A 24,158-nucleotide genomic window follows, 5' to 3' on the forward strand; every position below is an offset into this window, starting at 1 on the left:
CGTGATTCGATGCATGTTACCGTAAAGCACGAGTAACCTATAATTAATGAATCAACGCTTCGTGGCATGTCTGGTGCTCACTCAAAAATAAATCTCCATCCAGGAAACACACATGCATCAAAGCCGTAAGTGAAATGGACAAGAGGTGTTTATTCTTATGCACCTCGCATTTCACCCGCCCTGCAGAATGCCGAATGAGTGAAACACAGTACGGTTGTTTAGAGTTTCCGACGGCTCTCTTGACATTTGAGCGTGACCTCGCGGCCGTTCCCCTGCTGTGTATTTCAGCTCAACGCAATCGGAGACGAGTTTCCGGGCATCCAAAACGACTTTCAAGCTCATCTGCGCAAGCTGTCCAGCGAAATCAAAGAGAGGAACGCACGGTTGGAGGCCGTGGGGAAAGTTCCATACCCATATCTGGATCCAGAAAATGTTGCAAGCAGCACCGACATTTGAGCATAGTCGAAGAGCGGTTGCTTATCCGTGGATCTCAATGAACTGCAAACACTCTGTTTAAAAGAATGTGCTGCATGCCTCTTAACCCTTTCCCATTCCGTATGTCATCGAAACGGAACCGGAAGAAAAACTTAAATAAAATAACACAAGTTCATTGGACGTTAGTAAAACATGTGCCTGACTGCATTAGACCAATTCCACATGGGAGTCTAGCCTGACCCTTGACCTGATCAGTGAATAAGGGAAAGAAGCTGATTAACAGCAAGTTCATTTAAACAAAAGTGTCCGTATGCAAAAGCGTTCGCATTCAGATACACCTACAAGCTTACAAACATACACACGTAAAGAGACCTTCCCGTCTCTCTCAAAACCAGCACGCTTAGCGGTCACCTATTATGGCCAGCACGGGAACGCTTGTCCTGCAGCTGTTGGCACGCTGCACCAGATGTTTCATTGAAAGCACAGATATTCAGGGGAAGGCAGACAAAGCAACAGTGATTAGCTGTGCCTACCGAACAATACGTCTCTTCTAACGTGCCTATGCCATTGCCTATTTAATTAGTTTCCCAGAAACTAAGCGTGTCATATTAGCCATATATTCCACCGGCTACGCCGAGCAATGAATACACTGTGCACGGAATGGTTATAACCTCCTTTTGCATTTGATTTAATGTAAAAACCACCGAGGATTGGGGCTCTCGCCTGGTTACCGAGGCAGCCGTTAGCACCGCTCTATATTTTCTTTACGAGCTCTCTCGCACAACGCGTTACATGAATGAACTCCATTAATCTCTCCTCCCACTATGAGCCAGCCCTCCGAGTTCATGTTTCCCTAACATGGTAATTGGTATTCACGGGCCGTAAGGCAAGGAGCTTTCAGAATATCAAACAAGCCTCATTAAGCCTCTCGATTTCCCTGTGTACAGTCATTACGAGCGCATAACTGCCACGCTCACTCGTCACTCTTGAACAGAGTGTTATTATATTTACATGAGCCTGTAATTGCACAAAATGCCACATGCCACTGCAACCCTTACGTAGAGAGTGAAGCATTTAAAGATACCCCCCCCCCCTACAATAATATGGAGAAATTATAGTGAAAACATCATTTGATTTAAAAACCTGGAAACACCTACAACCAATCTCAATGCACTTATACAATCCTTTAACACCCTCTAAGATATGGAGCCATTGCCTTGACAATTTCAATCGTCTGTTGATGATAACTGGGTCATTAAAAATCAATGGGGTGTCTGTAAATAGATCACCCTTGGCTACGAACGGTGCGAAATAAGTTCAACATCCATGCATAACCCTGAAGATTCAAGTTTAGTTTTGTTTAACCAGATGAAAGCTCAAGAGACCAGGATTAAATTTATTTGCCAGTGACCTGGTGCAATAGAGGGCGATGATGACTGTGCACTAACCCAATTGAGTAATTTGCGGTGTAATTTAAGAATTTTGCAAGTTTGGGCACTGACACCGGCATACAGTGGCCTCCTCTTTGCGAATGGCGTCAGGGGATCTTTAATATCCACTGTGGAGCAGACGGCGCGTAGTGTTATCGTGGTTATGAGGCGCCACGGTGCGAGATGTTAACTACCTTGCCTGGTATGCATGAGCTTGTGGGATTGATCCCAATCCTGACTCGTGTATGTTTGGAGTTTGCATGTCTCTTTCCCTGTGGTCTCGTGGATTTTTGTCCGGGTCCTCTGGTTACTCCCTCCACATTTGGAAACAACATGCATTTGGAGTATTTGGCGACTATAAATTCCCACGTGATAAGCCACTTCGTTGAGCTATCATTTGTGATAGCCATGTCGCTTATGAAAAAGTGCTTTATAGGTCAGCAGGCCTTACCTGGACAAAATAAAAAAAGTTAGTTTATTACACTGGCAGTAATAACCAGAGCGACCGCTGGATTCTAACTGTAAACCTGCAACCAGCGGCGAACGCGCTAGTGCTAGGGCCGTGCCACTGTCCAATGCAAGTTCAGTGTGTATGGGTCTGCACGCAAATACGTAGAGTTATTAAACGTTAACCAGGAACCTTGTTTCATACATAAAAATGGTAACTGGTTCTAAATTCACTAACCGTTAACTGATTCCAGTGAAGCTTTAATATAATGAATACACCGATTGAAACTTGCTCCATTGCTTCAACTGGATTTCAAGTCCATTACGATAACCACTATGGCAACATCCTCATATTTCTCGGTTACAGACATTCCTTTTAGTACGGTAAACCGGTAACCAATTTTGTACTGGTTCTTTTTTTTTGCAGTTACCAGTATAGAACAATATATATTTTAACAACCCAAGTATGTTTTGGGAGCAGTGACATCATAGATAGTAGCTAAGATCTCGCCAGCTTGGCTTCAAATGTCCTGCCATGATGTATGTGCTTCAATATTAACTGGTGCCTGGATTTCTCTTGGGTTGAACTATCTTTGAACATGTCTACCTGGTACAGTGTTTGAACAGCAACAGTGGGAAGACAAAGGTGGCTGGGCACACTCATGGCCACATCCACTCGGCCAGGCTCAATAAATGATTGCCTCTAAATTCTAGAACTTTTCCCTTCCAGTTTAAGGCTGAACCAGGAGATTTTTGTCTTTTGATACACTGTCATTTATAGGCAACTAATTCCATCATAGCAGTAATGACCAAACACGTTTTGTCGCAGCGCAGCTTTTAAATATTATAAACCAAGGATATGTGCAGTAGTATTTCACGTTATAATGGAGCAATTGAGTCTGATGGCTGGTAATTGTACTTGTCTTGTGTCTTTTAGAATTTCCCATGGTATCGGGCTAAAAAATTTACATTCGGTGAAATATTTGGGTCAACAAATTGCATGTTTTGTGTATAGAGTTGCCTTTGATTACACCATGTAACAGCATCGTATTCAGCCACGTGATTTTCAGGTTATTCCTCTGCTTAAGTTACAAGTTTTAATGAAATCTATTGTATTCTGTATATACTGGGATTTATATATATCCTGTGGGGTTGTGGCTTGTTTAAGCCAATGTATTTTTGGTGTAATTGCTTTTGAATAAAAGGCATACAACTTGCATGGGACTGTGTTTCCACTATCTGCACAGTATTGTTATAATAAGCAGCATGTGTGGTCTGAGCTCTAAACATTTTTGCCGAAAGTGCATTTGTAACCATGCCAGGTATCCAGGTGTTTAATACAATTTATACTGGTAGGAACCTCCTGGTTACACCAGCCCACAGGGGATTATTGTGTCCGTCCGTCGTGAAGGAAGGGGCTGGGTGTGGAGGGTGGGGAGGGTGGGGCTGGGTGGGGAGGGGCTGGTCACCCCGTGGTGCCCTTATAAAACTCAACGTTTAACCTACTCACGCCGACTTGTGCCAGCCCTCACAGTCGGCCATATTTGCGGAATACACCACGCCGCCGTTGACCCTAGCCATTGAACAAGCAACCCAACGTTCCTACCAGCTCCCTCCGAAGGAATGTGTTATTATGTACAGGGTGGTCCAGATGTTTTGTGAATGCATCCAGATGTTCAATACAATTGAGATAATGTACAGAGCGGTCCAGATGTATCGTGACCCCCCAATTAATTGACCCCTACGATGTTTTTTTCCCTTTGCATTTTTTTTTTACATAAACCATACTTTAAACATATATAGTTTTAGAGAATTAAATGGGGGTCACTACATATCTGGACCACCCTTTACAATCTCAGTGGCATCTCACCTGGCAACTGAATTGGAATGAACCTTTCCTGGTCGCATGTAAATGAATGAAGCTCTTGTGAATTCAGCTTTCTTCTTCCACGCGTTTGTCCCACTCATGTCAGGGTGTCCACTGTCCTTGCCAACCTGTCCTGCGCCATCTCTCTCCGCTCCTCGGGCCACCGTGTCCCATCGCACCACATCGCTCCCCCACCTCTACTTCTGCCTTCCTCTTCTTGATCTCTTTCCTTCCGCTTGCATCACTCGCACCTTCTGATCCACGTCATTTTCCTGTTGTCTCTCCACATGACTGAACCACACCCAGAGCCTTTCTTGTTCAACCCAACATCCACCGCAACATCCTCATCTCTGTGACTGCTATAGCGTGGTCCTCCCTCTTCCTTGTACCCCAGCAGTACTCGGCCCCATACAACAGCACTGGCCTCACCACCGTCTTGAACATTTTTCCCTTCAACCAAACTGGGACCCTCTTATCGCACACCACACCAGTCATCTCTCGCCATTTAAGCCATCCAGCCCTTGTTGTTGTGTTTATCTCTCCTTCTAGTGATCCATTCAACACACATCGTTGCACACAGACACTTTCAACTCATTCTTCTTCATTAACTGGTGACTTCCAATTTGCAATCCTTCTGCATTATTTATACTGAAATTTCCCACCATATATTCAGCCTTTATCCGACTGACCCTCAACCCATTTCCTTCAATATTTTGTACCCAGATCTTCAAATCATCTTCCACTGCTTTCACCGCATTGCACAAGGTCGTCTGCAAACAGCATACACCAGGGGGGCTCCCTCTGAATACTTCCTGTTCGTGTGTCCAGCACCAGGATGAACAGGAAGGGGCTCAGGGCAGAACCTTGCTTCTCTCCTGCCTTGACTTGAAAGCTCTCCAGCACCCCACAGCTGCTTCGCACGTGCATTATCCCTCCTTCAAACATATCCTGGATCAGCCGGACATATGCCTCAGGAATGCCTCTTCTGCTCATATGCCACCAGATGAGATATCTAGGCACCCTGTCGTACGCTTTCTCTAGATCAATAAACACCGACATGCAGGCCCCGTTTCTTCTCTCTGAACTTCCCCATCAATACTCTCAGTGCAGAGACTGCACTCATTGTTGGCCTTCTCTTTCTGAATCTAAACGGACTCTCGCCAATATCCACCAGCTTCCTCAGTCTCCTTTCTATGATCCTTTCCAGAGTTTCACGGTGTGACTCATCAGTGCTATTCCTCTGTAGTTTCCACGCTCGTGCACATTACCTTTCCCTTTAAAGATGGGAACCACTGTATTATCTCTTCACGCATCCGGCATTGTCTTCTCCATCCAGATTTTCCCCAACAACCCCATCAATATCTCAACACCCCTTTCTCCCATTAATTTAAACACATGAATTGGAATCTCATCTGGCCCAACTGCCTTTTTAATGTTTCATGCTCCCCAGAGCCTCCACTTCCTCTTCTCTGGGGAATAGTATCTGCAACTACTTCAATTATTTGATGTACCTCAACCATATCGCGTCTTGGGTTTTCCACATTCAGCAACTTCTCAAAGTACTCTTTCCATCTCTCTCTAACCTTCTCATCTCATCTAAGATTGTTCGTCCTTCACTGTTCGAGTTTCACATGGTCGCTGTCCCTGAGCTTTCTCTCTCTGGCTCTTGCCAAACGGTATACCATCTTCTCACCTTCTTTGCTGTCAAGCTTCCGATAGAGTTGTGCAAATGCTGTTGTTTTTGTCACTGCTACCACTCTCGTGTTTTTTGCCATTTCTTAAACTTGGCATTTTTCTCTCTTATTGCCTTTTGCACTTCATCACTCCACCACCATGTTTCCTTCTGTTGCATCTGTCTTCCTTTGCTCACTCCCACTCTACCACTACCTGCTGCTTCAGTCTTCCACTCGCCAGTTCTCATATTTCATTCACAGTCCCCCTAGGCCTGACGCTTATACAGGTAGGAACAACAGGTTCCACACTGCCCACCATGGAGTATTTGTCTGTCTGTCGTGCATATTTGTCTGTCGTGCACGAATGCGCTGTCCAACCAAGTTCCTACTTGCCCACTCCGAAGGAACGTGTTTAAGTTTTCTGTCTCATTGTTTAGTCGCCACCACTTCACCCTGCTACAGTTATGTTGTCTTACCTTCCTCTTCCTAACACCTTTCGCTACGCAATCTTCCACAAGTAGTCTATGTTGTCCTGTCACACAAAACTCTCCAGGGATCGCTTTGCAGTTCTTCACCCCTTTCAGGTGCTTCCTCATTCACCAACATAAAATCTATCCGGCTCCTCGCCTCTCCACTCTGGTAGGTCATCAAATGTCCCTCCTGCTTCTGGAAGTAGGTATTCACCACTGCACGTTCATTTGCCTTGGCCATTCGAAGAACGTCCTCTCCTCCCCCATTCCTACTGCCATATCCGCATTCTCCGTGGTTCCTTTAATATCCATCCTTACCTCTTCCCACTCTTCCATTTAAGTCTGCACCCATCACCACTGCTTCATCTACCGGTAAGCTCTGAAACTCTTGGTTTAAGCTCTCCCAAAATCAGTGGCGGCTCGGGACATCTCCACTAGGTGGGGCTGTTGTGAGTGACCTCTGAAAAGATGGTGTTCTAATTAAGAAAAACCTCGTCATGTTATTGGCCTTCCCGTGAAAGTCTTACCTACCGACGGCAGGCATTTATAAACAACAGGAAACAAAACAACAAAGCAGTCAAATGCTGTCCCCATGACACTCGAGTCCACACTACACAACCCCTTTGACACTGCTAAAAGCCTAAAGAACAAGACGCTACATACTGTACAATAACAGCCACACACCGTCGTACACCCACCTACACAACAAGCTTTGATCTGTATTCACTGGCGACATTAATGCAATGCACAAAGGCCTACTATTTACTTCACTTTTCATGAGACCATTTTTCGTTGTGTGGTCACTGTTTGTCTGCTGTCTGTGGGCCTGTGGCAACTAATATAATTTGTTTCCTCCTGGAGCATGTACGCCGTGACCTGCTATATTTGCACAGTGCAACCTCGCGTTGTGACATCGTCTCATTACAGTCACGGGCGCCTTTTTCAACTGCCCTGAATGGGTCTCCAACGTCGTGGCTACAATGCTAGAAACTCATCGCAATTATTGAACGGAAATCTCGCACTCGGACGACTTCACAGCCGCCCGGAGACCTCCCCGAGGCAACTTTAAATGTAATCTTGATTCGGCAATTAACGTTGAAATAATCGTTATATATAAAATTTAAACATAAAACTTATAGAAAAGTATTTATTAGAAAAAACATTTCTCATCTCCAGCCGCCCCGAGTGGACGAACCGCGCCTGCATCCTTCTCTTGCCCAGTGCAGCTCATCTGCGAGGCATACGCACACACCACATTTAACACGTTCCTTCGGAGTGGGCAGGTAGGAACTTGGTTGGACAGCGCATTCGTGCACGACAAACAAATATGCACGACAGACAGACAAATAATCCCTGGTGGGCAGTGTGGAACCTGTTGTTCCTACCTGGAGTGGAGAGCACGGGGGTCCCTCGGGGCAGCAGTGGACGGAGCATGGCTCTGCCTCACTCTGACTCACCCGTCTCCTCTGAGCTGCATGCGATTGTGTGTGAGTGAGCCGTGTGTGTGTGAGTGAGCCGTGTGTGTGTGAGTGAGCTGTGTGTATGAGTGAGCCGTGTGTGAGTGGATCGACCGTCAGCTTTCCGTGGCTGCGTCTCCGGCGCTGTGGCCGTCATGTTGCTGCTTCTCGGGCCTCTGAGGTGCGGGGCGCACCACAACAGGAAGTGGCCAGCTCGCGGTCACGTGACGCACTTCAACCAATCCGGGAGCGTACATGTTTGGGAGGGGCTATGCACGACAGACAAATAATCCCTGGTGGGCAGTGTGGTACTGTTGTTCCTACCTGTACAACCCCACTGTCCAGTACTAGTCTGACTCATCAGTCTGTCAGATGGCTGATAATTATTGATAAATCTTAGCAATTTTATTTTTTATAAATATTGCCATTGTGTTGACAGATCTTGCCAATTCTTGGTATAAATGGGAAATATTGATCATTTGGTATGAATAAGAACTCGCATGATTAATTAAACATTGCCACAATTAAATAAGAATTGCCATGATTTATCAAGAACTATACTGACTTAGCCTAATATGAGTACCTGGTGCGATGTGTAAACTTCGCCACTGGAGAGACAAAGACGGCCAGGCGTGGTGCTGGCCACCCACCCCTCGTGTGCCGTTCCGGCCTTCATCGGCGCTCGCTTACAGCACTTGTCCCAACAGTCTATTAAGGCTATGCTGGGGGATCTTTGTCTTTGTACATCTCTGCGTGTGTCTCCATGTCCGTCTGCTTGTGTCTTCGTGTTCTGGCCAACTGCGATTGCCTGACCGGGGAAGTTGAGAGGGACGGGGGTGGTGACTGACGGCTGTCTGCTGCACTTCGAATGGAGAGGTGCAGGGGGATGGGAGTGCGGGATGGAGGTTTTTTCCCAGGCAGAACCGGAATTCCGAACATCCTGTTGCACGCCAAATTAAGCTTTGGTGCGGCACACCGGTTGTGAAAACCCAAACGCAGACGATCCACGGGTTTGATCTTCCACGAAGCTCATGGTCCACCCTAAATCGCATCCGCACAAACTATGGCAGCAGATCTGGATACCTGATGCACAAAAATTTTAAGTTAAGAACTCTCCAGTGTGCGACTGTGGTGATCCAGAACAGACCGTACAACATATAACGACGCAATGCCCAATTCACAAATACGAAGGAGACATTACAGTGATCCACTCCGCTGCTCCTGGCTTGATCACCTGAATGTGAAATTGTATGAAAATCTGAATATGTATTTATACTGGAAGAATCTGATGACCTATAAGCTCCTTTTCACAGATGTCACTGGAGGCGGGTCAGAACATTACAACAAACAATACAAAAACACAATCGGAGTAAAGGTGAACAAACCAGTAAAAAAAATACAAACAAAACTAAATATTTGTTTTAAGGTAAAGCCCATTGCGCTATTAACTTATTTTTCAGAAGCGACCTGGCCACAAATGATAGCTCAACAAAGTGGCTTATCGTGTGTAAATGTATAACATCTACATCAGCCATACGAAAGAAGCACTGCTCTATCCCAGACACGTATTGAAAGGGACAATCGTCCACAACAGCGTGCTTTGCAAATTTTCAGAGGAGGGCCACTTTCGCCGATAAAACATCATCACTGTTTTCACATGTTGAGTATTGTTGGTGGAGGGCGGTAGTGTAGCGGTTAGTGCGCTGCGCTACGAACCCGGTGACCCGAGTTCGATTCAAGCTCACGGCAAACACCAGTGACAAGTATTTGAACCGGTCATGGGCATCCCCTAGATCGACTCAGCCTCAAATGAGTACATGGGGCGGTGTGTAAACGTCGCCACTGGGAATACAAAGGCGGCCGGGCGTAGTGTTGGCCACCCCACCCCCTCGCGTGCCCTGCCGGCCTCCATAGGTGCCCCCTAACAGCACAGTCTGTTCAGGCCATACGGGGGATCTGTGTTTGTTATTGTCGGAGGCCGCACATGAGTCCACCAGGGGGCCCGCAGTGGCTCGCGGGGACTTCGCGATGAGGGAACACTGCCAACCCCATACGCGTATCCCGAAAGGACGACGGCGGATGAACATTGGGCCACGCGTTGTGCTGTAGCGCCCCCTCCTGGCTGGTCCACGCCACGGCTCGACCACGTGCGCGCCGCCATCCACGTGGATCGCACGTGCGAGCGCGCGCCCAGCGAGGAGGAAGTCACGTGACCAGCTCGGGGGCGTGGGGAGGGGAGGGCTCGACTTTGATCACGTGCTCACTACCCAGAAGGCCGCGCGCGTTGCACCCACGGAGGAAGAAAGATGGCGCCGCCCATGAAGAAGCACGCCGCGTCGCCTGGCGACTCTTCTCTCGAGACGTTCGCGCTCTCGGGGGGCTTCCGAGGTGACACGGTCACCTTGTTTGTGAGAATAGAAAAAAAGCATTCGATGGTCGTGTATTTTTGCTTGCGATCGAGGGATTTGTGTATCCTTGTACCCGGCCCACTCAAATGAGGAGTTTAATGTGTGCACATGTTCATGGTGGTGGAGCGGTTAGCGCGCTGCGCTACGGACCTGGCCATGGCCATTGACGATAATCTGAACCGCGACCCTGGGCCGGTTCAGATATGTCGATCCAGCCTCAATTGAGTACCTGGTGCGGTGTGTAAACATCGCCATGAGGGCTTCAAAAGCAGCCGGGCATGGTATTGGCCACCCACCCGCTCATGCGCTGTGCCGGCCTTCATAGGTGCTCGCGAACAGCACTTGCCCCAACAGTTAAGAGGCTATACAGGTGATCTTTGTCTTTTAATGGTCACTATATAAGTACCTACGGTATAATTCATTGAACATACATTGAGAGCAGGTTATGTGAAGCGCTGGCTGGGTGTCGAGGCATTAGTTGATGCAGAAATATACATGTAGCAAATCATTGTTCAACAGTGTATTTACATGCCTGTGGCTTTTGCCATGTTCTTTCACCACAGTACTCCCTGCCAAGTTTTCAGAGAGCAGCGACTCCTGTCATTTCCTTTACATCAAGGAACACAAAGTCCGGGATGGCAGTGACACATCCAGGCCCACAGACAAAACCCTGTTTGTGCTCAATGTGCCTCCGTATGGCACGAAGGTAAGGCCATGTGTTTTTTGTCTGAAAATTGATGCAACAGAGCTGTAATTGAATGGCAGTAAATTACTTACCAGACATGACGCATCCGTTTGCTTTTACCCAAGTTGCACTCAAAACAGTTTATTCCAATTTTTTCTTAACCATTAGGTCATTTATAAAGGTGCATTATAAATTATGACGTTCTGTAACTTTTCATTTTTCTGATCGGTTGTATGGCAGGAGAGCCTGAAAACAGCCTTTTCCAGGTGTGGAGCAGTACGTGGCGTGTATCTCCAGCAGAAGCCAGGTGCCTTGCCGGCTAAATCTACACCCCCCTCCAAATTCTTTGACATTCACTGCACCAAGGTATTGTCTTAAACTGACGATTTCAACTTAATTTCTCGTCCATGTTAATGTTTGAATAAAGTGTGTAACAACCCCACCACTCCCCTTATTTTGTTGAATTGTCAATTCAGTTTCACAATGTGTCTTGGATAATATTATATTATCAGTTTTGTATGCTCTATAGTCTGTCCCATTTGCCAAATTCTCTCTTTTTTTTCCACAAGTACTTTTTTTACAAGCAGGATTTGATACTGAGAAAAACATGTTTTAGTAAACTATTTAAAGCCTCTTTCACATCATTGCTTTTAATTTAGTACAATTACAATCCATCTTCTGCACCTATGATTACTTTATCAATTGTATATTTCATCATGCCTGTAAAGCTTAATTGCGTTTTTAATGATAAAAAATACAGTTGATGTTTATTTGTGATAATTGTTTCTGATATTCAGGGATTCAAGGTGGCCTATGTGGTGTTCAAGAATCCTCAAGGACTGATTAATGCCATGAATCTTCCTACGATCGAGCCATTTGTGTTTAGTACGCAGAAATGTCCCATTTCTGTCGGCATAAAGAGTAAGTCTGCTTTACGTATTTATGTTTAATCACAAATAATATGATCTGTCTGGGGCGGCGTTCAGAGATAACGTGTGTTTGTGATTGTAGAATGGGCAGAAGAATATCGGTCTGCCCTTGTGAACCCCACGGATCTGCAGAAAGATGTGGACGCTTTTATGCAGCTGCATGATAAGAAACTGGAAAAGGTAAGGGCATGCTTTTGATTCTGCAGTGGCATAGTACTGCATATTTCCCAATATGCATCGTGTCCACTGGGGTGGACTGCCATGACTTGCTGGAATTTCATCTTGGGTGCACATGCCCCCACTTTTGTTGCAGTCCTCTCCAGAGGATGTCACCAATTCACACTTCAGTTTTTTGCAAATTGGAAGCCCCTAGGAAATATATAAATTACACATTGTTGTATGGTGTTCACTGCAGATGTGATCAGAATTTTGTGAACATTAACATTTTGAACACATTTGACCCAAAGAAATAACTTAACTGAAAAAAATGATTTTGCTTTTAATCCTTTAATAGTTGCATTGCACTCTGAACCTTAAATTCCCCCTGCCTTCACCTTCTAAATCTGGTCCTCTCACTCCATGGTATCACCCAATGGTTCCTTGCCTTTTGCAGGAAGACGCAGCTGCAGAGGCAGATGCGGGAGTCCCAGATGAAGAGGGCTGGATCAAGGTGACACACAAGGGTCGCAAACCAGGCCTGAGGCGCACCGAGACCGTCAGCAACAGGATCATGGAGCGTGAACGACGCAAACGGGAACGCAAGGAGCTCCTAAACTTTTATACCTGGCAGCAGCGTGAATCAAAGCGCGAGCGTAAGTATTCTGGCACACTGTTGGGCCTTTGTAATTGACAGTACAGCATTGCACTGCTTACGTAGCCATATACGTGATTAGAACACGACTCTCAATCAAACTGCCAAATATGTAACAAATATGTACATTTAAAATATATAATAAATCTAAATTCAGTCAACAAAATCAAGGTTGGGCCCAACTAAGCCGCATTCAAGTCTGATGAGAACTTAATTGGAACTGAACGGCATCCTTTGGTTAAATGGCCCCTGCCATGAATGTGAAAATGCTATCACTGGTTCAGTGCACCTAACAGGAGTGAGCACGACCCTCACTCTTATAACATCTGCAATTTTATACCTTATGTTCTTACAGACATAGCCCAGCTGAGGAGAAGGTTTGAGGAAGACAAACAGAAGATTGCACTCATGAAAGCTCAACGCAAGTTCAGACCTTACTGAGGCATTAACAGTGAGCTGTACATAGCATGTGTAGTCTATTGATGCTACAAATTAACTTTTGTATAATAGTCCTAACATTTGTATTGAAAGCTTGTTGATGCACATTTTACCCAGAATGTGATATGACAAGCAGGTAGTTTTGGATCAGATTTTATTGAACCTTAGAAAAACAGCGTTTTGCTTTATACACGACATTTGCGAACATCCTAGAACAGAAGGTACATTTTTACATGTGTTTCGATCAAACTTTTGTTTTGTGAGAGGATGGACATCCGATAATACGAAAATAAAGTTTACATCCTTGGCCACGCAAGCCTTGTGTGCTGTTACAACTGATATAAAAGACCGCTCCGTTTTAATATGTACATTGAATACAAAATCAAGCATTGTAATGCGAGTCTTGGGTGATAATTTAAAATGTTTTTATTGATGTGCACGCAGCACTCAGGGCCCCTGCCTGTAAGGGAAGGTGACACCTGGACTGTAGGACTGAGTGGGATATGCTGCCGTTGGGTGCATGTGAGAGTAGTGCCCTTGGGGAGGTCCAGGTGTAGACTGCACGGGACCAGCTAGGACCAGTTGCAGCAGGCTGTAGCAGAAAAAAAGCAATTTCTCAGATCATTCCAGTGTTACATACAGATACAAATATAGGAGCTATAGGTCTGATTTTAGTGGAGGCCCAGTCTATACAGAGGGCAGCCCTGCCTTTCATATCCCAGAAGGAGACTCCATGCACTACAGCTGCCTGGGATAACTTTTTATGCATGTTGAACTTCTTTCGCACCATACGTAGCCAACCATGCCATTCATCCCGTGGGTTTTCACACTGAAGATTACTGGCCAACTGGGACTACCACCAGGCCGCCTACTTCTCAAGACCACTAGGACTACAACATGATTACATGCTCATGTAAACACAACAGATGTTCACGCATGTCCATAAATAGAGATTAACATGGGAATTGTCTATAAGAAAATCATGATTTCGTCCAGGATGGAATCAGGAATAGAATACGATTGTTCCAGGATCATGGAGCTCAACTCCAAACTACCATGATGCACCGCACAGCCAATTTCCCACAACATCTGGTAAGCCCTGGTGGCTACCCAATCGTATATTAACCACTCAACCCTAATACAAGTTTCGAGATCGATGGGATTGTGTACAATCAATGTGATAGAGTACAGAGGACTATCAGCCTCAAAACAGCAGTAAAGGTGATGTTCATAATTCAACATTCACGGCTTACCTGTTGGGAGGGAGGGAAGAGCACACTTTTCGAAGGTCATCTGTTAAAAAAAAATCAATTTGGAGACTTAAGTTAAAATAGTACATTGAACATAGGTGCAATAAAAAAAGTGTACATAAAAATTGCATGAATACGCATTAACACACGAAAACTCCGTAAACATCTATTTTAGCCATGCACTTTTCACATGCAAATAAATCCTCTGCATTGCATCTCTGTAAAAGCCAAAATATTGAAAATGATATGTAAGAATATACTGTCTCCTGGTTTTGCATTCCAACTATCTTCCTTGTGATGAATACTGGTGAGATTAATATAAAATATCCATAAACTTGTCCAAAGTTTCAACTGGAGACTGCTTGTGATGCTCTACACTGCAAAATTAACCTTGTGGAATTGCATTTTAAACAAAAGTGTATGCATTGCCAACAACAGAAAATCACCTCAACACATGAAAAAAAAATCAGATGCCAAAGGTTCATGTCTGGGAATAATTCTGAAAGACTTAATTTTTAAAAAAACGTGAAAGATGGATAGGTTGCAATTGGGTATTTCGCTACTGACCTCTCGTGCAGAGCAGAGCTCCCATCGCCATCGCCACCTGCACTGCCTGTGCAAACCTGTCCAGCGCAAGCTCCGTGTGCGGTGCGGCCCCGAGCGGGTTGGCTTGCTCGGCGGCACGGCGCAGGTCGGCTGCCAGCTGCGTCACCTGCTCAAAGGCCACCAGCGGCAGGCGGCCCAATAGCTTCTTCTCAGCTAGATGGCTGTACAACAGCTGCAGCACCTACACAACCGCCCAGCCAGGTGAATGAAGATGTTATGTTTTTTATTTACAAATGCATAAAAATGAGGTATCAATATTTGTGCATATTCGACGTTTTTCCTGGATCGGCATATTTTTTTGTGATCCAATTGATTAATATTTTTTTGCTTAAATAACATTCTCAGGACTCTTAATACTATTTTTACTGCAGTATTTTAAAGAAAAATATGGGGGTGTGTCTAATGATCTGGTATGTGTGACCAACTTTGTATAACGTTATTGAAACAGCAGCGCTTTGGGGTACATCTTACTTTCCAGAGCATTTTATAATCTGGAGAATACATTATATATATAAAAAAGTTAAATACAATTGCAGTGATACGGAACAAAGATGTAACAGTCCAAAGGTTGCCGAAGAGTAGATGTACTTCTCGTTGATTTTATTGGCAGTCATTGATCTTCCCTTAGGTGTAATGAAGTGAAAAAATGGAAACAGATAAAATGTAGTGCTCACACCTGCAGCACTCCCAAATGAAGACGTGAGTACATCATGTTGAGATCCTTGACTGGTGCTCCCTGCTCATCCTCTTCTTTTATCAGGAGCACTTCCTTGTCCTGCACACGTGCACATGAAGAGTCTTCACCTGCAGAAGGAAAGGAAATGCAGGATGTAGACAGATGTGGTGTTTCATAAGTTGAAGGCACCAGTATCAAACACTTAACTGCCCAAAGCAGTCAACTGCGATTTTCATCATAACGCCCCACTCTCTCCATGGTACTTAAATATGTATAACAGCTGAAATTATCCATTACAAATTATATAGGAACTACATGAAAGCTCCTGTTTTTGGTTTTATCATACGAGTATTAGGCCAAACCACACACCAAATTCAAGACAAGTTTCAATGAAGGCACATTTTGCAGAAACAATGCTGAAGCTTGTACACTGGGTCAAGAAAAGGTAAATCGCAGGATCTCCTTAAACATGATACTTGGTGAGTTTTTAATCTGTCCATAAACATTGACATGAGTGATACAATTCCTAAGGTCATGATACACAAACAATATTTTGGCAAAACCACTGGCAACAAACACATTTACAATTCACGAAAGCATCTTGGTACAACAATGACAGGGTGACGTAGTTCTGTCTAGCCAATGAACACAGGCGTTAGTCAACAGCGATTGGTCTACAGACTGCAACCTTGGGTGGTCTTTTGACATGTCTGTGATGTTGTAATATGAAGGGCCATTGCCCAAAACATCAACTCTAATATATTTATATTTTCAAGGCAGTAATATTGACGAACGTGTCAGTTTTTTGTTATTTGTGCTTGTGCACCACTACCAATGCAGTATCACTAAATAATGTGTCTTATTTGATTGCAAGTTGATATTCCAGTTGCCCATTCAGTGGAATCGTAATCAGATTTGTCCAGATTCGGGCAAGCATTTTTATTTATTTATAACATGATGCCACAACTATTGCTGGTGATGCCCACCAGTGATGACTGTCGTTACATTTCTGTAGTGTATCGTAGCTCTTTGCAATGACGTACCTGCAGCTTGCTTGCTTCGGCGATGGTGGCAGGCCAGTGGTGCCTTGATGCACCAGCGCATGAGTCCTGCTATAGGTGTAAGCTCCAGATACCCCGGTGGGCTTGTAGCTGGGATGGGGCTGTTGAGGAAGTTGTAGAGCGTGAGACGTGGGTCGTCGCACACCCACGATACCACCGTCTCCAGCAGGCTCTCCGGTGGTGTGTGTGAGTCTACAAGGACAGTGGATTTTATGGAATGGGAGAGAATTAATAACCTCTGTAAATTCATAATTTAATACTCTTTGGTTCTTCCGGTAAAGTCACGTTGCACGTCAGCAGTTCTCCTGCTGTGTTTGTTTCACCTGATGACGGTTGCTTGTGTTGCGATCGAAACGTCGTGATCTATTGTCTATCTACGTGACTTTACCGAAAGAACCAAAGAGTATGGATTCCTGCAGTCACGAAAGCTTCAAATCATAATTTAATGTTTACTTCATCATCATCATCATCATCAAACACTGTCTATCCACTGCTGGATGAAGGCCTCCCCATACCATTGGCATCCCTCACGGCCCAGTGCTGCTACTACCATCCTCCTCACTCTAAAAAAAATATTTTTTTATAAACATAATAATTGAACAAACAATACTACGCTTTAAAATGTTGTCTTACAACCATAAATTACAATTAGAAATGGATGCTAGAAATGTAACGTTTTCAACGTTTTGGCACTCACCAGAACTGAAGTCGTACAACGCTGTGACAGCGGTGATGAACTGGCAGTAGAAGCGTGGGCTGGACTGTACCATTTGGCGGAGTGTTGTGATGGAGCCTGGAATCAGGTTGCAGTAATCCTCCACCAACGACTTGGCGAGGTCAACGCAGTACCCAACAGGTGTCCTCTGAAACCCGCAAGAACAAGATTTACACCAGTTAGAATGCACACCAACTCTACTGCTACATTTGAGGCCTCTGAAGTAGTTGCAGGGGTGTGGGCACTATTACAATGAATCAATATTTAGAGACACTACAGTTGATTCTCATTAGGCCATTGAAATATTTGTAAAGTTGTGTTATCCAACTTTACACCTAGTAGCAGGATATTGAAACAAACACCCCTCGAGTAAATGTGTATGCTAAGTTATATGCATTGAATTATGAACTGATATATACACAATGAATCGATGAAAAGTCTCACTATATATAAAATTGTACATTTAAGCTACGTCCTGCATTATGTTACTGATGCCAATGACGTCACTAAGTCACGCAAATCACCTCCCATCCAACAGTACACTTTGGAACAGAGGTGAGACTTATTTTGTTGATCCCACAATTACATGTCCTACAACATGAGTCGCATCCCGACACTGTTACCTGCATCCAGACAGCCGCGCAGTCCAGCACGGGTGAGCGACCCAGCGCGATGGCCATGGAGACAAGCTTGCTGAGCAGAGAGAGGCGTGTGCCGTCCGCCCTGCTGCCACGCGGACTGAAGAGTGTGGAGAATACGAGCTGCCGCACAGCGTCTTTGCTCTGCTCCTGGAAGTAGCTGCACATGAGGTCAAGCAGCTGCAGCTCCTGTACGCATGACAGCTTCTGCTATGGAAGAAAGAGACATTGAGCTTTGAAATTGTGGCATATAGAGGTACAAACCTAGATGGCAATAACCCTACAAAACCCAAATCGTCTATGAGCATATCACCGGACACCCAAATCCACCAGACCTTGGAAGCTTAGCAGGTTTGAGCCTTGGATGGACAACCGCCATTTAAATTCCAGGTGTTGTGGGCAGTAGAGGGTAGTGCAGCAAAGTTGATTGTTCTCTACATCCTCCACCTTAACAAACTTACATTGAACACCGAGGTGAAGTATGGTCTAATAACTCTCACGACTTGCAAATGAGACTTTACATTAACCAAACTCATCATCACAGGATTAACTTTAACCGCAGCCCTAACAAAAGTAATTTCACGCTCAAACAAACGAGGCGGTGCCCATCTCTTTACGGACCTGAGCCAGTCAAAATCATTCAATGGCAGCCAAGGCATGAAACGCGTCTGAAGATGCCATCCCCTGTGGTGATAGAGCGATAAATCAGCTCGCGTGCAGGTGCTAGGTGGAATATTGCATCTCCTGATCGCGACAGATGGCCTTCGTCCAGCAGTGGATTGATCATGACTGACGGCGGGGAAGCGCGGTGCTGCACCGTTCACCAAATAGCGAACACAGAACCGATTCTGGGCCTCCTTCCCCGTCACCTATTCGCAACGACCAGCATGGGGAAGTATGGCCAAAACAACTGCCACCACCGACACGGTGTGGGAAGACCTCCCATCATCACCCGTTGATTGGCAAATTAGATGTATATTGTTTAAAATTATTCACCATTGCCTCTCCATCTCACAACACTAATTGCCACAACCCAAGCACCATGATCCTATCCCAGTCATCGTGCCGGTCCATACTGTATAACTTACACTATTAAAACAGCCTCGTTAATTATCAGTTAAGGCAATTCCAAGCCTTAATCGTGGAGCTCAGTCACGGTCTGGTTCACCTTGGCCGGGTGGAGGCCGCGATCGTGCGGCTCCTGAAACATGAACTCCTCCAGCAGCTCCACGATGGCCCTGTCCACTGTGGGCACCGTGTAGCTCTGCAGCTGTCCGCACAGGTAGATGTCGAGGTGGTAGAGAACCTCCCTGGCGGCGCTCACGGGGTCACGGCGCAGCAACGCGGCGCGAACCTCCGACGCCATCTCTCGCGGTGTCTCTCGCCCACCGCCCGCGCGCTTGCCTAGAACGCGATACCGAGCGAGGCGGAGGGACGCCGGCAGGGAGAGCTAGGCCGAGCAGCTCAGCTCCCGCGCTTGCCTAGAACGCAATACCGAGCGAGGCGGAGGGACGCCGGCAGGGAGAGCTAGGCCGAGACGCTCAGGCCCGAAATGCACCCGGTGTCTTATCTAAACGTTAAACGTCCACGATAATAATGTCCTTTGTTAGTAGCCTGTTGCTGTTGTGCTAATGGCTAACGTTTCACGGTTCCGATAAAGGGTTGTGACAGTGCTCGGAAAACGAAGTTGGCGACGTGTCGTGAATACAGAGGCGAAGGACCGGCCAGGTCGTGGCAGGCGCCTGCTGGCTGTGAGTGGCGGCACTGGGTGGGTGGGTCGCGGTCACTTGGGGGCAGCGTTGCCAACTCCTCCTGCTGCAAGTCAAAGTCACCACGGGTGGCACGGACACCCTCTGTGTGTGTGTACGCGTGTGTTGAACTTTAAACACAGAGACTTTCGCAGAAATACATAAAAGTGTCGTTAAAAAAAGTGTTGTTAAAAAAATAAAAAGTGTCAATTTTTTTTTAAAAATGTCAAAATAAATAATGTGTCGTTAAAAAACATTGCTGTTGCCTAATGAAGCTAGTTGTAATTACTGGAGATTGTAAATGTTGTTGCTTTGCTCTCCAACACACCGGTGTGCTGTGCTGGTAACGGATTGGCATGTTCTGTTTACGTGACAAACCTTATGAATTTACTGTGTCGGGTGATTACTAAGTTTGTGTACAAACCTTTGATGGTAGCCGGGAGGTTTGCAGAGAACCTTGGTCTCGGAAAAGACAATTTCATGAGAGCCCACCGAGTTGTAGCAATGATCGGCAACGGCCGAAGAATCAGTTCTGCCGTGTTTCAGATCTGACTTGTGCTCGCGGACACGATCAGCAACATGACGTTTCGTTTCTTCAATGTAGCAGTCACCACAAATGCAACTCAATTTGTAGACTCCAGGATACTGTAAGTCAGGAACGACATCCAACACAAACACAGACATAATTTCAACCGTGATGATGGGTACAAACTTAGTAATCATTGGAAAGATGTTATCAACCACGCAAAAAAGACTTAATTACAATTTTTTGGAACATCTTACCTGACAGGCACTATTTTACTTTACTTTACCGAGTGTTAACATCCCCAGTTATTTTTTAACAGTACTCTCTTCATTGTTCAGCCAGCATTGGTATAAACATGGGCATTTTCGTTCTTTTGTCTATCATGTGTATCAGACCTCCCCTCCCCCTCTCTGTCCATTGTGTTGGCGTGTGCAGTAGTTTGTCGCTTGCGCACAATCGCTTCCACGCCGTCGCCCACCCTTTTGGCCCCCCCCCTCCCTCCCGATACGTTTCATTCATTGGCTACCATATTCTGATGAGCTCCCCCCTCCCTCTCCTCCCCCCTCAACTCGCTTTTAAGGGATTACATCTTGAATCATTGCCTCACTTGATGCAGCTAATCTGGCTGTGACGGTCCCACCTGATGACGGAGACTTGTGTTGCCTCCGAAACGTCGTGATTTTTGTTTTTATTTTATTTTCATTAATTTTGATGTTTTACCTACGTGACTTTACCGAAACAACCTAAGAATATTTTAAGCAATGTTTTTTTTATATATATACAGTACATTATATTTAATTCGCTCATTACTTGATGACGCGTTGGAAGTGGATCACAAGCACAAACAACATAACACTAATTTCTCAATATCACTGCATTAAACATAAATAAACATACACACGTATTATTGGCGACGTTTCGGGCAATAGCTCTGTTCTATCTGTCAAAAATGAACATGTATTGCCCAAAAGATTTCACCTGCGCCCAACTAAAAGCCCAAAAAATAATACTACTTTTAAATATAGTTTAAGTCAGTGTTGTTGACGATTTCTTTGATATCTTATTGATTTTCTTAACGCGTGTTTTGAGTTTCAGTAATTTAGGTTTTAATTACTTGGATTTATTTTGGCGCAGGTAAAAAAAACACCCTTCGGGCAATAAATACTATTTTTTCGATGTAGACCTGATTACATCATAGAGTGCAACCATATACTGTAATGTTATGCAAACGCCGGCATGTATGTGAAAATCTAGAGGATGTTACACCAAGCACATAGAGTTATAAAATCAGTTTGTGTACAGCTGCTGGGTGGATCATCATTACATCGCAGGATCGCAAGATGTGGCAGCAGCGTGGGGAGGCCTTCATCCAGCAGTAGATTGAACATTGCTAATTAGAAAAAATGGATATAAACACATTATTCATGGAAAGTCGCCAAACAAAACTTACAAATACACTACCATAGATCTTGATAAACCGTGTCATCAAATATTTATAAAGACCATTTACCATAGTAAACTGATTCCAAAGTTGTTCATTTGTCTGGAGTAACTTTATCGACAAAAAGTCACTAGGAAACCCCAAAAATACGTTAGATCCGTCCATAAAATTGCCAAATGCAACTTCCCAAGCTGTATAATTGTTGCCTGTGATTGCTCCAACATGATTAGTTGAGCTTCACCGAGTCTCTTGGTTGCAAGAAGAAATTTAGAACATACGGACTCAGTTGGTCCGGTATATCAGTTTCTCACTCGACTGCCAATTTGAGTTTAAATTATCCGTGGCAAAGTTATCCGTGGCTAATTTAAACTCAGATTGCTGGAATGCCTTCGCAAGAACCACTGAGACCAGTGGCGGCTCGTGACATCTCCACTAGGTGGGGCTGTTGTGAGTGACCTATGAAAAGATGGTGTTCTAATTAAGAAAACCTCGTCATGCTTACTGGCATTCCCGTGAAAGTGATAAAACTGTCTTATCTTCCAACGATAGGTATTAATAAACAATACGAAACAAAACAACATAGCACTCAAATGCTGTCCCCATGGCACTCAAGTCCACACTACAAAACCCCTTTGACACTGCCAAAAGCCGAAAGAACAATTACATATCAGCTGACACGACTCAACAAATTAGTCAAGGCAACCAAGACACTACATACTGTACAATAACAGCCACACACCGTCGTACACCCACCTACACAAAAAGCTTTGATCTGTAATCACTGGCGACATTAATGCAATGCACAAAGGCCTACTGTTTACGTACTTTTCACGAGAACATGTTTCAGTGTGTGGTCACTGTTTGCTATCTGTGGCAACTAACATCATTTGTTTCCTCCGAGAGCGTGCAGGCCGTGACCTGCTATATTTGCACAGTGCCAACTCGCGTTGTGACATCGTCTCATCACAGCCATGGGCGCCTTTTTCACCGCCCTGAATGGGTCTCAAACGGCGTGGCTACAATGCGAGAAGTTCATCGCAATTATTTAAGGGGAAATCTTTCACTCGGACGCCTTCACAGCCACCCGAGACCTCCCCGAGGCACAAATCAGACTGTGGTGTGGCAGCGGTTTCTGATATGAACAACTTAAAATGGTATCTTCATTAGGCAATCTACGTCGAAATACTTTTTTTAACACAACAAAACAATTTAAAAAAAGTATTTTTCTTAGAAAAAATATTTCTCATCTCCAGTTTGCTTGGTGGAGCGGTGCCACAACACCCCTAGTGGAAGAACCGCGCGTGACTGAGACACCGCTCCACCTCGTATGGTGATCCTTCTTGGGCGCCATGGTGGCGAGATGTTAGCTGCCTTGTCTGGGTATGCAGGAGGCCGTGGGATCGATCCCGACCCTGACGCCTGCATATTTGTAGTTCGCATATTCTCCCCGTGGTGGCATAGATTTTCCTCCGAGTCCTCTGATTTTACCCCTCCACATTTAGAAATATGCGCTTCGAGCATTTGGCTCCTATACATTTCCACACAATAAGCCACTTCGTTGAGCCATCATTTGTGGCCAGGTCACTTCTGAAAAAGAGCTATATAGCTCAGTGGGCCTTACCTGTGAGTAAATCTTCCTGAAAACATAACCATCATTATTCTGGAATATTTTATCTTGGTGGCCCGGAGTCTGTGGTAGAAATTCCATGTTGTTTTATCAGGTGAAATCTCTGCACAGGTATGACCATTGTTGACTTGTCACGAAGAAATGCTCAGCAGGAGGTGATTAAATTGCACTGACCCTTTCAGTTAATTTGGACTGACTTACACCTATGGCGTTGGGATTATGGGCCTTCCGCTCTCCATATTGTATTAATTGGTTGTTATTATGTACATCTTGTTTGTCAATTTACTGCTGAATGAGGGCCTCCCAATATACCACGCGGGCATTGCGAGTTATTTTACCATACATATTTCACCATGCTGGTCGGTGAAGGTGGGAGAACATAATTACAATACGAGTTGATACACTGGCCTTTGCTGCCCACAATGTGTTTATATACGTGGTGGTCGCCTACATGAGCACTCTCTGGGCTCTGATGGAATTGAGTGCATTCCAGGTGACTGGGTTATAAGCTATGATGTATACTGTAGTAGAATATATACCTGGAAAAATTGCATGGTAAAATATATTTTGATAACTAGTAATCCTGCCATCTTCCAGGTAAACTGCCTAATTGGATGTTTTGTAATGATGTATTTGATTTGCAATACAATGTAAGCCTAAACGGTACAGTATCTGCATGTTTGTTTAAACTTATTGACCAAGTTAATGTTTTCTGGACAGTTAATCTGAGGCAGCATACCAGGGCTGCATTTTAGCACAAGTATGGCAAGTCTAAACGATACTGTATGTGGCAAGCAGAAAGACTTATATGCCGGTCCCA

General features: G+C 44.9%; 3 protein-coding genes across 4 annotated transcripts in view; 2 read left to right on the plus strand and 1 right to left on the minus strand.

Annotated features, from left to right (window-relative positions):
* Positions 1-3,529, plus strand: part of LOC144740923 (polyunsaturated fatty acid 5-lipoxygenase-like) — a 28,663-nt gene extending 25,134 nt beyond the window's left edge. Inside the window, exon 19 of the mRNA XM_078623881.1 lies at positions 289-3,529. Within this exon, the coding sequence (XP_078480007.1) occupies positions 289-456 (168 nt within the window). The 3' untranslated portion in view covers positions 457-3,529. The remainder of the gene's footprint in view (positions 1-288) is intronic.
* A 6,504-nt stretch (positions 3,530-10,033) lies between these two features.
* On the plus strand, positions 10,034-13,366 carry RRP7A (ribosomal RNA processing 7 homolog A). The gene is made up of 7 exons (XM_078598564.1): positions 10,034-10,167; positions 10,751-10,893; positions 11,113-11,238; positions 11,670-11,793; positions 11,884-11,981; positions 12,415-12,613; positions 12,968-13,366. Exons 1-7 carry the CDS (start codon positions 10,086-10,088, stop codon positions 13,051-13,053), a joined length of 858 nt encoding a protein of 285 aa, XP_078454690.1. The 5' UTR covers positions 10,034-10,085; the 3' UTR covers positions 13,054-13,366.
* On the minus strand, positions 13,188-19,767 carry INTS15 (integrator complex subunit 15). 2 transcript variants are annotated; one of them, XM_078598551.1, is made up of 8 exons: positions 19,165-19,767; positions 17,982-18,206; positions 17,341-17,506; positions 16,626-16,835; positions 15,583-15,710; positions 14,868-15,087; positions 14,304-14,343; positions 13,188-13,642 (listed from the first exon to the last, which is right to left on the minus strand). In XM_078598551.1, the coding sequence occupies exons 1-8, from the start codon at positions 19,360-19,362 to the stop codon at positions 13,498-13,500; spliced, it is 1,332 nt and encodes a 443-aa protein (XP_078454677.1). In that variant the 5' UTR covers positions 19,363-19,767; the 3' UTR covers positions 13,188-13,497. The 2 variants fall into 2 exon arrangements, with proteins under 2 accessions (XP_078454677.1, XP_078454684.1); XM_078598558.1 differs by having other exon boundaries at positions 17,982-18,203; positions 19,165-19,759.
* Between the last annotated feature and the right edge of the window lie 4,391 nt (positions 19,768-24,158).

This window comes from Lampetra planeri, chromosome 1 (assembly GCF_965212315.1).
Source record: "Lampetra planeri chromosome 1, kcLamPlan1.2.h2, whole genome shotgun sequence".
NCBI lineage: Eukaryota > Metazoa > Chordata > Hyperoartia > Petromyzontiformes > Petromyzontidae > Lampetra > Lampetra planeri.